The 14,083-nt window shown below is 26.3% G+C and overlaps 1 protein-coding gene across 1 annotated transcript; it reads right to left on the reverse strand.

The window, feature by feature from the left end:
• Nucleotides 1–2,430: 2,430 nt before the first annotated feature.
• On the reverse strand, nt 2,431–7,329 carry LOC112707207 (uncharacterized). Its single transcript, XM_025758853.3, has 7 exons — nt 7,001–7,329; nt 5,873–6,271; nt 5,434–5,510; nt 5,056–5,092; nt 4,789–4,978; nt 3,854–4,283; nt 2,431–2,833 (listed from the first exon to the last, which is right to left on the reverse strand). Exons 2-7 carry the CDS (start codon nt 6,243–6,245, stop codon nt 2,579–2,581), a joined length of 1,362 nt encoding a protein of 453 aa, XP_025614638.1. The 5' UTR covers nt 6,246–6,271; nt 7,001–7,329; the 3' UTR covers nt 2,431–2,578.
• Between the last annotated feature and the right edge of the window lie 6,754 nt (nt 7,330–14,083).

Raw genomic sequence — 14,083 nt, forward strand, 5'->3', positions numbered from 1 at the left:
ATAAAATGTGCTTTGAATCACTTGATCGGACGCTCAGGGATCTTATGTCAGTTACCGATCAACATAAGACACATAAACCATTTGGTGGTAAGGTTGTTGTTCTAGGAGGTGATTTCAGACAGATACTTCCGGTGATTCTGAAAGGAAGTAGACACGATATATTGGCATCCGCTATTAACTCATCCCATCTCTGGTCATTTTGTAAGGTTCTGAAACTGCATACAAATATGAGGCTTCTAATGTCTTCTTCGGATCAAGATGAAGGTGAAATGAAGAGATTTGCTAATTGGATACTTGATGTTGGAAATGGAAATATTGGCTCTATTATTGGTGATGAATCAGAAGTTGAAATTTCAGATGATCTATTGATTACAACTACTGATGACCATTTGGTAGACTTTGCATATCCGAATTGTTGTAAAACATGTCAGATTACAGGTATTTTTAGAGTAGGGCAATTCTTGCACCCATGCTTGAGAGTGTCGAGAAGGTAAATGATTTTGTCTTGACAATCTTTCCAGGGATAGAAAAGAAGTATTTGAGCTCTAACACAATATGTCAAGCTGATGAGAATGAAGATGTACAACAAGAGTGGTTCACACCAGAGTTCCTAAATGACATCAAATGTTCGGGACTACCCAATCACAAGTTGACTTTGAAGACAGGAGTCGCTGTAATGCTACTCTGAAACATAGACCAGACTTCGGGTTTTTGCAACGGGACAAGATTAATAGTTAACGAACTTGGCAGCAACGTAATTGGAGGGACGATAGTGACCGGTAGAAATATTGGAGATAAAGTGTACATTCCAATAATGAACTTGATCCCTTCAGATTCAGGATTGCCATTTAAGTTCCAACAGAGACAATTTCCATTAACACTATGCTTTGCAATGACCATTAACAAGAGTCAGGGTCAATCATTATCACATGTAGGACTTTATTTGCCAAAATCAGTGTTCACCCATGGACAACTTTATGTTGCTTTGTCAAGAGTTAAGAGTCGCAGTGGCCTCAGGGTTTTAATTCTAGACGAAGACGGTAATCCAAAGTTATCAACAACAAATGTCGTGTTCAAAGAGGTTTTTAATAATATTTAGGTAAGAATAATATTATTTTCACTTTAACAGCATGTTATGATTTATACTTTTGTACAAATATTTACTATAGATATAACTAATTTATTTATAACTCCTTTTTCAGATTTGAAATGAAATGTGTAACAAGGAGCACAACATCCTATGCCAATTGCTTTTCTAATGAAGTTAGTAAGATACTAGATTGTCGATAAATTTTTATTAGCTTTTTGATAAAAAAATTTAGTGTAAAATTAACATGCTATTATTACAATTATATATGTTTTTATTTTTTTCATGTCTCCCTCCTTATGATTCAAGAATATTATAAATTTCAAACTCTTCTATTTATATTTTACTTTGAATAAAGATAAAACAACATATTTAACACGTTTATTATATAAGGACGATAATAGTGTTATACTAACTTTAAAAAATATATAGATATAAAATATTATTTTTAATTTAACTTATCAAATTTAAATATAAGCCCGTGCATCGCACGGGTTTAACACTAGTTTTAGTATGTTTGACAAAATTTTTTAAGTAAAAATAAAGAATTATATTAAATGTATATAAAAAAATAATTATTTATATATAATACATATTAAAATATAAAATATATATTAAAAAAATTATTTAAATAATTTATATATTTCTATGTAAATATATATAGTAATTAAATTTAATGATTAATTTTTTATATGTACATAATATTTTTTAAAATAAAAGTATTAGAAAAATAATTTTTTTAATTTTTATCTTTTTAAATTTTTTTAACATAATGTACTTTTTGATATTTTGACGTTTATTATTAGTTCTATTTTTTAATTATTTTTCGCGGCATTAGACTCATTAAATCTTATTGTGAACAACCACCATTACATTTATATTTTCTCTAATTAATAATGCAAAAGCCTTTTCATTTAAGTATCATAATAAAATGCCTATATATATTTTAATACGTTTATTATTAGTCCTATTTTTTAATTATTTTTCATAGCATTTACTTATTCAGTGTTGTCCTGGCACCCAAAAATAAAGCACCACCATTATTACATTTATACTTTCTCTCATTAATAATTTAATAAGAAGCCTTTTCATTTAGGTAGCATCATAAAATGTGTATATTTTTAGTATATTGTACTGTTATTATTGGAGGTGTTATAAATTTTAAATTTATTTGAATTTCACATTCAAAAAATTATATGTTCATAAAAAATATCCATCAAATTAATTATTATATACATATTAATGTATATTTTATATTTTTATATATATATTTTATACGAATATAATTAATTTAGTAACTAATTTTTTACATAAATTTAATATGGTTTTTTATGAGATGGATAAAACATAAAAGAAGTCAACTTAATTGATACCAAAAATTCGGATTACAAAAAATAATATTTTCTGTTCTATGTGGTTTGTTATGACTTATGATGAGACAAGTACTTAAAAGATCTACTCTATTTGACATGGTCAGATCCTAATAAGTACTCAGCCCAATAGACTCCTTTGTGTGAAATTTTGTTGTAAAAATAAACGCTCAACCTGGGTTTTCTTCTCTTTGTGTTTGTAATCACTTGAATTTGATGATGAAGAGAACAACGAAAGAGAAAGTTTAGTATTGATTTCTTGTTCACTTTGTGGGTTTTCTAATGAGTCTTGGCTTAGCTTAAGCTCTAGGAAACTCGATGATGATGACGACCCTTTCTTCTTCTCATCATGCATTTGGTTTTTTAGATCATGTACCTGCAATAACCTCGAAAAGGAAATAAAAAAATTAAATAAAATTTCTTCCAAATGCTAAATATCCTACACCACTAATTAATTAATGAATTTAGTTAGTATGCATAATAATTAATGAATTATTTATACAATGTGTACAATGGACTATATGAGTTACAAAATGAAGATCACCCATAATATTTAGAATAACCATCCGAGTACTAGGGATAATAAACATCTCATGTCATAAAACCACTCATCCCAAAAGTTTAAACTAATTTTGGGGTTCACCAAGGATTAAACTCTTGACCTTTTGAATCTAAAGCTCTAATATCATGTTATGATACCACTCATCTCAAAGACTTACGCTAATAAAAAAATGTAACGCTAATGGTTATATCTGTAATACTCCCTAAACATCTATTGTACATTGATTCCACATACTTTCCCTAATAACATAAGTAAGAATTTACAACATCAACAGTAAAAAGAAACTCAAGAATTTAAATAGTAAGTAAAAACAATTGACTTTACTATAATGAAGTAATAATGAACCATGGAGGACATTATTATGAAATTGATAATATTAGAGAGGTAATAAGAAAATAATTTAAAATTATTTTATTTAACTTAAATAGTTATAATTATATGTTTATTATTTTTAATATTATTCAATTATTTTAGTAATAATTAATAAATACAAAATAAAATGAATAATAATTAAAGAATGTAAAATAAAATAATTTTAAAATATTTTAAACTCATTTTTTATTATTTTTAAATTTTTTTTTATAAAATAATATACAGCTAGCGGTTAATGTTTTTTACATGTTAACAAAACCTAAAAAATACTATGTACTAAAATATACTGATTGTTATATATAATCAAGATAGATTTCTTTGTTGTTCAATGAAAAACTTGCAACAAAAATCTTAACAACTACCTTAGCAAAATCTAGTAAAAATAAATAAATCAAATAAATTCCAATTTGCAAGTAAGAAATTAGAGGTATAAAATATAGTAGCTAGTGTTATTATTATTACCTGAGCATCTAACTTGGCATGATGGCCAGCAGGGAAGGCAACACTGAAAGAACTTCTTTGATGATGATGACATTGATAATCAGCCAAGGTAGTAGTGCTCCATTGTTGTGATGAAGGTTGTGCACCAAATCTAGTATTGTTGTCATCCATTGAAATGGCTACTAAAGTTTCATGTTTCTCACTTTCTTGTGATCCATTATCATTCTTATCCTTTAAGGTTCCTCTAGGAGGAGGAGGAGGCCACTTCACTTGTTCAAGTATTTGGCAAGACCTAAAAGCTCCATTACTATTACTACTATTATTTCTTCTTATTATTGCATCCCTTACATCAAGTAGATGTGAGCTTGCTTCATATAACCTTGAATCTTTGTCCTCCAATGAACTTGATCTTGTCATCATGTGACTATTGAAAATCCCAGTTGGATGAAATCTGCAAATTAAAGAGAATAGTTAAAAGAATTTTAATAAACATGTATTACTATTACATGCATCATATATGTTAGTATTTAATTAATTAGATAAGATTTAATTTCGCTATCAATCTCTATAATTTTACTGAATTTTTAATTAAATTTTTATTTATTTTTATTAAATTCTTATACCATATCAGATTTTTTAATTAAATTCTTGTCGTGACAAAAATGTTGAAATTAACAAAATATTTTATTAAATAAAATAAATATATCTAATACTTGATTAAATATTACTTATAATTTAACAGAATATATATTCCGTTAATTTTAATATTTTTGTTACAGTAAAGACTTATTTACAAAATCTATTATAATAGAAAGGCCTAATTAAAAAAAAAAATAGGACTAATTAAAAATTTATTGAAATTATAAAGACCGATGGAGTAATTAAATCATTAGATAATAATATAAAATTCTTTTATACACGCTTATGATAATCAAAGTTTTACTAGTAAGTGATACCTTGAAGAGGCATGATGATGAGGTTTAATGTTATATGGTTGTTGTTTAATGGGGAGAGATGATGATGGTACATAACTACTACTCCTGTTAATAATGTTATCAACCCCAAAGTGTGCTTGTACATTTAATCTTTGGTACATCTCCAAAATTTGATGCCTTCCTTGTTGCATTGCCCTACTTTGGGATAAAACTGAAATAATATTGTGAATTTATACGTGATGTAAATTACTAAACCTTCAATAGTAATGAAAATTCTAAAATTTTTACCTTGACCAGACTCATCAAGCTTCTTACTTCGATACATCTGAATTTCAAAATAATTATTTAAATACAAGGATAGATCAATACGTTATTATTGAAGAAAAGATTAAAAAAAATTAGTAGATATAACGAGACTTTTTTATTATAAAATCAGTTTTTCCAAAATCTTAAATTGACAAGAGAAAATATATAAATGATTATATATCTACCCATATTCTTGATGTAAAAATCTCATTTTTTTAATTTTTCTAAAAATCGAATAAATCATTTGTTTTAAAAGTTTAATCTAATAGAAAAGATATATGAATATATATATATATATATATATATATATATATATATATATATATATATATATATATATATATATATATATGAACTTGCCTGCAAATGACTCTTTACATGTGCAATGCTAAGACCTCTCACATTCATCAACTGAAGAACCAACTTTGGTGTTGCTCCTGAACCCATTATTGCCAATTCAAATATTTGGATAAGTTTAAAAAAAAAAAAGAAAGACAAAAGTACATATGAAAAAATTTGGAATAGACAAAAATATAAACACAAGATTGTAAATATCAAAGTACATCTGAAAAATTGTTTTTGATGGATAACATTGTCACATATTGTAGTAAGTTTGTAAGATTTGGGGTGTATTTTTGTCCTTTAAAATCAGTATTTCAGGTATGATTTCATATTTATATCCACGTGAAACTCTTTTATGTGTAATTTTGTTCATTTATTCTTAAAAAAAAATATGTCTATGAAATCCGAATATATATAAGGATATGAATTTGAAATGGTAGTGTGATTAGATACTTACTTTCTTGTCCACCAAGGCGATTAACAGCTTGAACAAAAGCAAGATGGAGATCAGGAGTCCAACGAAGCCTTGGCATCTTTGACCTCACATATTGTCTAACCATACTTGTTCTTCTTCCTTTATTATTATTATTCTTATCATCTTCTTCTTCTTCTTCTTCGCTTGATGATGTGGCGTTGTTGTTGTTGCTGCTACTCAAATTCCCTTCTTGCCATGAAGATGAACATATCTCATTATCATTCTTATTGCTTCTGTTCTCATCATCACCAGCTTCTTCATTCAAGTCTATGAATGAACGTTTTCTACTCCCATTATTAGGACTAGTAATTAGACAACAAGACCCTTCTTTGCCTTCACTAATTCTCTCACCCATTATATTAAATGATTCCTTTCAACTTCCTGTGAAATTGTTTCATACATATAGTACACTCAAAATTTCAGAATCCAATGAACTTTGTCGCTTCCATATATATATATACATAGAGAGCGAGAGAGAGAAAATAAAGGGCCAAGATATATGGCATTATATTATTACGTGTGTGTGTGTGTGTGGGAAAAGATCAATGCAATTTAATTAGTTGTGGTGATTTTGCAGACATAGATACACACATAGAAGGACTATATGTCCCTATTTAACATTTGTACCATAAATTTATTGTTACTAGTAATTATAACTGTTTGTATATGCATGTTCCTAGGTCTTGGAATTCCACATATTATAACCTATAGGTTGAAAGTTGTAAAGTGTATAAACTATATATACAACAGAGTGCATCACTACCTATAAGATACCTCTCTATAATAATTATTATTATTATGTGTATAGTTTCAAATTAAATCTTTCTCTCAATGAGACATGCTTCTTGTCTTTCTTTCATTATCTTTTAAAGGGGATATATAGGGTAACATGTATAAATTAAGTAGATGATGTTTCTGAAATTAATTTTGGAGAGAAACTCAAAGCTTTATGAAATCTATAAAAAAAAAAAAAAGACCAGGAAATTGAAATCAAGACTTGGAAATAGAACCAAATAGAAATGGTTATTCCTGAAGAAAGAAAAAAAGAAAAAGAAAAAAGTTAAATAATTGAATAGAGAATGGAAGAAGTAGCTTGATGATGACAACTACCTTATTTAGTTCAACTCCTTATTATAGCTGCTTCCAACTCTTGATCGATCTATCTTGTTCTTTGAAAAAGATCTAAAAAAAAAAGTCAATCTCCCTCATTTAAGAGCAGATGAAGATAGATGTTGACTATGCTATATATTCATGAAGAAGTATATACCATCAAGCAGTGTTAATGATGATGATGATGGAATATTAAAGTGGAAACCCTAGTACTTGTTTCAAAAGAGAGAGAAGAGAGAGACAAAAGAGAATGAATGAATGAATGAATAAGGAAGCAAGCAAGGTAGTAGTGAAGAAAGAAGGTGGGAGATGCATTATTAGCATCAAGTGGGACTTATTGGAATAATAATGTATGGAAAAATTGAATGTTGAAATGGCATTCTCAATCAAATATTCTCACACACCATTAATTAATTAATTAATATAAATATTTTACATACATGTGTGAAGATAAGACCATGGTCGGACAAATCATTATTTTAAAAACATTTGAATTATGGCAACTAATTTCACCATGAGATGAGATCAAATAATTAAACATGCACACACATGACCCCTATCTTGGATTATTCACAATCATGTGATTTCTTTTTTTCTCTTTTTACTTTTTCCAATTTTTCTATCACACCTCTCTTAGCTTCTCTCTCTAAGAATTTCATTCCATCCTTCTTGATGCCCATATAATCTCTTCGTGATAATAATCAGTTGACCTCTGTTACTGACAGCTCCTACTTCTGATCTTTTCTTTTTAGTCGTTAACATCAATAATTGAAACTAATTAATCTTAATAAGTTGCAATCATAGTGTGTAGTAATATTATTATTGGCAGGCTTATATATATATTTTGACCATGACTATTGTGTGACTGTTTTTTTAGTTTCTCTCCGTATTTCCTACATGCTAAACCAATAACTAATCCGTCATGCATTAAAGTTTTATTTAAGAGTTATTATTGGTTGATAAATTGCTATATACACAAAAAAATTCGAATAATCAATACTTATTTAAGTGAACTAGTGAACTAATCTAATTTTATGATTGTGTAACTAGGACTCTTGGCTTCCCTACTCTGTATGTATATAGCACACAACAAACACATCACTTTCCTTGGTACTTTCTTAGCATGTTCATTCCATTATTAGAATCACTGCATTTGGATCAGTGCTATCCAATCCCCTTTTAATCTGCTATTATTTTTCTTAATAGAGTATACTTTAGTTTTAATTTGTTAATTATAACTAGTGTTGCCCTATAACTAAAAAAAAAAAAACCAATTTCTATTATTTTGTAAACTGAATTAATACATTTTCTTTATTCTTTGTATTTGAGATTAATAATTTATGTGCATTGTATTAGCTTAAACTTTTAATTTGGATAAAATAATTTTATAATATGGTATCATATTTTTTATGCCTAAAATATCTAAAGTTTGATCTTTATTAAATGAAAAATAATTCAGTATAAGATAAATTAAAAAAAAATTATGCAAAAATTCACACAAATTGAAAATAGAATTTTGTGTAAAAAAATATTAGAAATATAATTATTTATATATATTTTTTATTAATTTAAATTTTAAAAAATGATTTAATGGGTGTGAAATGTATATATCATCATATGATAGTAAAATATATATGTCTACTTAGTGCACTAAATAAACAAGAGTGAATATATATCTATATAGTATATACATAAAATCATAAACCCTAAACTCATTAATGGTATATCTCCTAATAAAAGCTCCAACAGAAAATTATACTATTGATGATCTGATAATATATGTTGGTCTATGCAATGACAGAAGATATATAACTCTCATTCAATTAAGTGCTTGGACTTAGCTTGTAAACAAATAACTTTTGGTATATTCATCAATTCAAAATTTTGTCCTAGTAATACTACAAGAACTTTTGCTTATGTTTTTCAATTTTCATTATAGTTGGGAAAAACAAAGGTCTTATTAGGTAGTTCCTACTACACTTAAAAATATATTACCTGTGCTCCAAATCCCTAAGTGTTACAAAAGAATCCAATATATATTATATTATCTACTACCTCGAAATGTTCATGTCAGTATGTCTTAATATATATATATCATGGGACGAGGACATTGGTAATGATATGTAAGGGCAAAAGTATTTCTACTATATGCTTCTCATGTCTCGTTGATCATTTCATGAATGCTAGCTATGATTTTTCCAACCAAAAAAAAAGAAAATAAAAAATAAAAAACATCTAAGCTAAGCAAGGATACAGGTAAACAAAAGTAGGAGGTAAAATATAAAGATGAATTTTATGGTGTTTAATTTATTATTTTATGTCTAATTTTTGTTTAATTTATTTTTTATAAAAAATTGTAAATATTCAAAAATTATTTATTTATATATTTTTAATTAAATATTAATTTTTAAATTTTTTTTCAACTAGTTAAGCATATATAAGTTTTTAGACATTATTGTAACAATCACCAAATATGAATTACAGTCTTTTAAAAATTTAAATTAATAAAAGAAAATATATAACTATTTATATCTCCAACAGAATGATATGGATAATAATAAAGCTATTAATAAGCTAATTCTTAAACATATAGTTATACAAACTTGAATACATGCTTTTGGAGGGGGGGGGGATTTTGTGTTTTTATAACAATTATCACCACCAGACACCAATATAATGTAATGAATTGTGTTGTTTCTAACTCTTTTTTTACATGTTTAATATAATCAGTGCCATTTCATCAAGTGATGAAGACAAAAAACATATATTTCATAGTCTATGAAAATTTGTGAATTTCTCATTATCATGAATTAACTTTTTTATTTAAATTTATTATTATTGCAAATTTTATATTTTTTTCAATAATAATAAGATCTCTATAATATTTATAACAAAAATGCTATTTATACACTAAAATCAGCCATTAATATATTTTTGTATAAATATATTGTAGTTTAATTTATTTTCAATATTTATTTATATTTTAACATGTATTTTATATTAGTAGCTAATTTTAGTGGTTAATTTTAGTGTACACATAATATAGTAGTATTTATAATAATTGTATGTAAGGCATGTCTCACCTTTTGAGTTAGAGCCTATTAGAATAATTTAGATCTATTCAATTTTAAAGTGATTATTATTTCTGAAATTTTTAATTAGACATATAATGTTTATACCTTCAGCTACCTAGCTAATTAGACACTAATGTTGGTACGGTGGTTGAGATTTAGCTATAGAAATTTTATATTTCTTCTGACATAATGATATAAATATATTTGTGAGGTGCCAAAACCGTGGCAAATTTCACTCCCCTAGCTAGCAAAATCCAATCAGCAACTCGCCATTGATCCTTAATTCCTAGAGCTTCACAACAGAACTGCAAGATAGCAAAACAAGTTTTTAAAAAAATGAAAATAATAATAATAATAATAATAATGTATACATATACATATATAGGTTTTATTTGTACGTACATAATACATATGTGTGAATTGATTTTTTTAAAATAATTTTTAATTTCTAAAATTTTTAAAATATATAATATAATTCTCTCTAAATTATTTGATGGCCCAAAGTCCATCAAGATATATTATGTTATTCTTTCCATTGGAGAATTAACTTGCCATGTTCAAATAATATATAGGACTGGATTTGAAACGCTCGAAGCTAAGTTTGTTTCCATACACGTAATATATACCGACAATAAATTTGAGGAGAACAAGGTAAATATGTTGAAAATTTACAAACCAAGAGAAGTACTATAAACATATATAATAAAACGAAGGATAATTCATGCCATGGTAAAAGATATATAATAAGACACTTAGTGTCATATTTGATAATTCTCTAAAATTGTCTCATTTGTGGATCGCCATCCCAATTGTCCAACATTTTACTTTCTCGGGCATCTTACAAAGAATTTGAGCCATTTGTCATTAGCCCATTAAGATCATACATTTCTATATACATATATTTTTTTTTCTATTTTCTATAAAAGTTTAATTTTAATATATTTGATAGGATAAAGTATTTTATATAAACGTGTAATTAAATTTATTTTTTAAAATAATTATTTAAAAGTGAAAACTCAAGTGCAGTCGACTTCACGTGAAGTTAATAATTGAGAGTTGTTAGATGATTTAACTGATTTAACTAAATTTTCATTTAACGACTTTTAACTATCAATTTTATGTGAAGACAATTGTATCTGAATTTTCACCTTATTTAAGTTGTTAATGTAAAAATAGTTAATTTTACTGATATAATATTACGTTGTTATTATTATTAGATGTATTTATAAAATTATTTTATATTTGTAGTAAATTTAAATTAAATTATTTCTATAATTTATATATTTTATAATATAAAGTGTAGGTCCCAATGAGGAATCATTTTTCAAGGATTAGGAATTGGCTACAAGACACCCAAATTTGACTATTGAGTTGTGTGAACACAATTTTTATATGTGCCTCTTGGAGGAGTATTCAAGATGGGGAGAGAGAGAGAAACTTAAATGAAGACAAATATTCGAAGGATTAAACAAAGGGATTTGGATGAGGGAGATGCTACGTATTATAAATTAAAATTATTAAATTAAATTTGGTTCTCGTGTGGACTTAGGAGAAGGAATTAAAAAGAAAGGGAATTCTCTTAGCTCTACGTACCGACTTTACAAAAACTTTCATGTTTGTCATTTTCTGTGCATGGGAGTTGACATCATAACATGTTTTATAATTTATGAACACTACTTTGAACAGAAGCAAAAGAATCTTTCTCATAATAACAATTTTTATTATATTATTATGGTAAAATCTCTTGCCGGTTGGGCAATGCAAAGGTCTATTTCTGTAACCCTTTTAATTAATTATTTAATTATTTATTTATTTATGTTGTATTTTATCACATTCAATTTTCCAGGTTTTAATATCATTTTTCTAATTAGTAGTGAAGTCATTTTCATCCTGTTTTTCTACTATGACGTATACGTTTATTTTACTTTATTCCCACTTTCACACTTTCCATCTTTGATTCTTTTATGGCTGCACGCAGTAATTTTTTTTTTTTAAATGTTTGGAAGATAATTGAAAATAATTAGTCTAAAATATTTTTAAATTATTTTATTTTGTATTTGTTAATTATTATTAAAATAAATATATATTTATAGGGTTCAATATCCTTGTCTTAGCTTGGGTAGGAGATGCAATTTCAAAGGCCCTTTTTTTTGCAATATAAGATTTTTTACCATAATTTTTTAACAATTTTATTATATATACATACATCTTTTATAATAAATATTATTTTAATATTAATATTTTTTATAATTATAAAGCAATTTAAATACATAATTAATTGATAATAATCATATTTTTATATGAGTGTCAAGAATGTCGTTTAATATATAAATATTCCTTAAACATTATGGAACTAAGGTTCCTTTAATCTTCTCGCATAAACATATCATTACATATATAATATTAATAATCGAGTTACATTGAACGTACTTTAATATATATAATAACAGAAGGGATGCGTGAATTGATTAAATCTTGAATCCCAACAACCATAAGAAATTGACGACCAACCAACAGAATTCAAATTTCTTCAACTTAATAATTAATATACCTTTGGAATTGAGAGCATATGCAAACTAAAAATGTTATTTTTATATTAAAGTTAGTTATTTAAATTAATTATTATGTATTTGTCACACACACACACATATATATATATATATATAGTTAATAAAATATAGTTAATTTTAGTGATCAATTTTAATGTATACGTAAAATATAGTTGTATTCAAACAATGACGATGCATACTTCAATAAATATCTAAAAATGCAACCACACTTAATTAATATATGGTCAATTATTCCTCTCCCATTATATCATAATCTGGAGAAAGACATAATAAAAAGATGTAACCAATCAAGAAACGAATAAGAAATGGTCAAGTTATGTTATGACTAATCTTTGGAAAATATATGCTTTTCTATTTTTATCCTTAAAGATATAACTATTGATGTATATAGATATACTTCTTTTTATTAATTTAAATTTTTTATTTATGATGATATCTATCTTAAAAATTGATTTTGCTAGAGAATATTTTCTTTTCAATCAACAATTAATGAATGAGTAAAATTTAAGGGGAGAATGAAGATACATAAATGATCTCTAACTATATATATATTCTACATCTAGATCATGTAAATGTAGCTATATATAGTTATATACATAGTATCTAGTTTTGTGCACTGTTTCCCAAGTTCAAGATCAAGTATCCGATTACACGGTCTAAGAATTTTGGCTTATTGTTTCTCATCTCATAGTAATCTGTGATTATATGAGACTTATATAATAAGTATTAATAACAATTATAAATAAAAATAGCATGCATGCAAAGATTCTATTGTAGATGATGGTCCAAGTGCTTTCTCTCTTAGCTCGTGGATGAGTTAGCATATATAATGCCTATCTTTGCGGCGACTCTTATGCCAACACAAATTAGAAATCAAAACCATCACAAATTATTATTATTACAAAATCATATAATCTCACAAATTATATAATGCCATGCTGGATCACATCAAATTGATCACATGCCCATGTTTTGCGGTGCCTTCTAATTTATACTTAATTTGCAACCATTTTTTGGCAATTAGCAAGATTTATATTCTGAAGAAAAAATATATATAGCTGTAGACTTTGTGGTGTTACTGAGATGGATGCTGGCTCTATAATATATGGTCTTGTTCCTATGCTTTAATTTGTTTATTTCAAGTCAGAATCTCAAGAAATTCTTTCTCTATAGAAATGATCAAGTAGGATAAGTTTATTTTATTTTAGTTATGTAAATCAGGGAGCTAGCTAGCCAGGAAGAAACTGAGCATAAACAGACTCCATCTATGATCTACCCTTTTGGACATTTCAAATTAAAAATTATTTTCTTAATTCAGAAATTACCTTAATTGGTCCACGGTGATTCGTCGAAACTCGAAACCTTGTAAACAATCTAGCTTAAATTCAAGGATGTGATTTTTTTAAAAGGAAGTATAGGGAGTCAATGGAATATTTATA

Source organism: Arachis hypogaea, chromosome 8, assembly GCF_003086295.3.
Source record: "Arachis hypogaea cultivar Tifrunner chromosome 8, arahy.Tifrunner.gnm2.J5K5, whole genome shotgun sequence".
Lineage (NCBI taxonomy): Eukaryota > Viridiplantae > Streptophyta > Magnoliopsida > Fabales > Fabaceae > Arachis > Arachis hypogaea.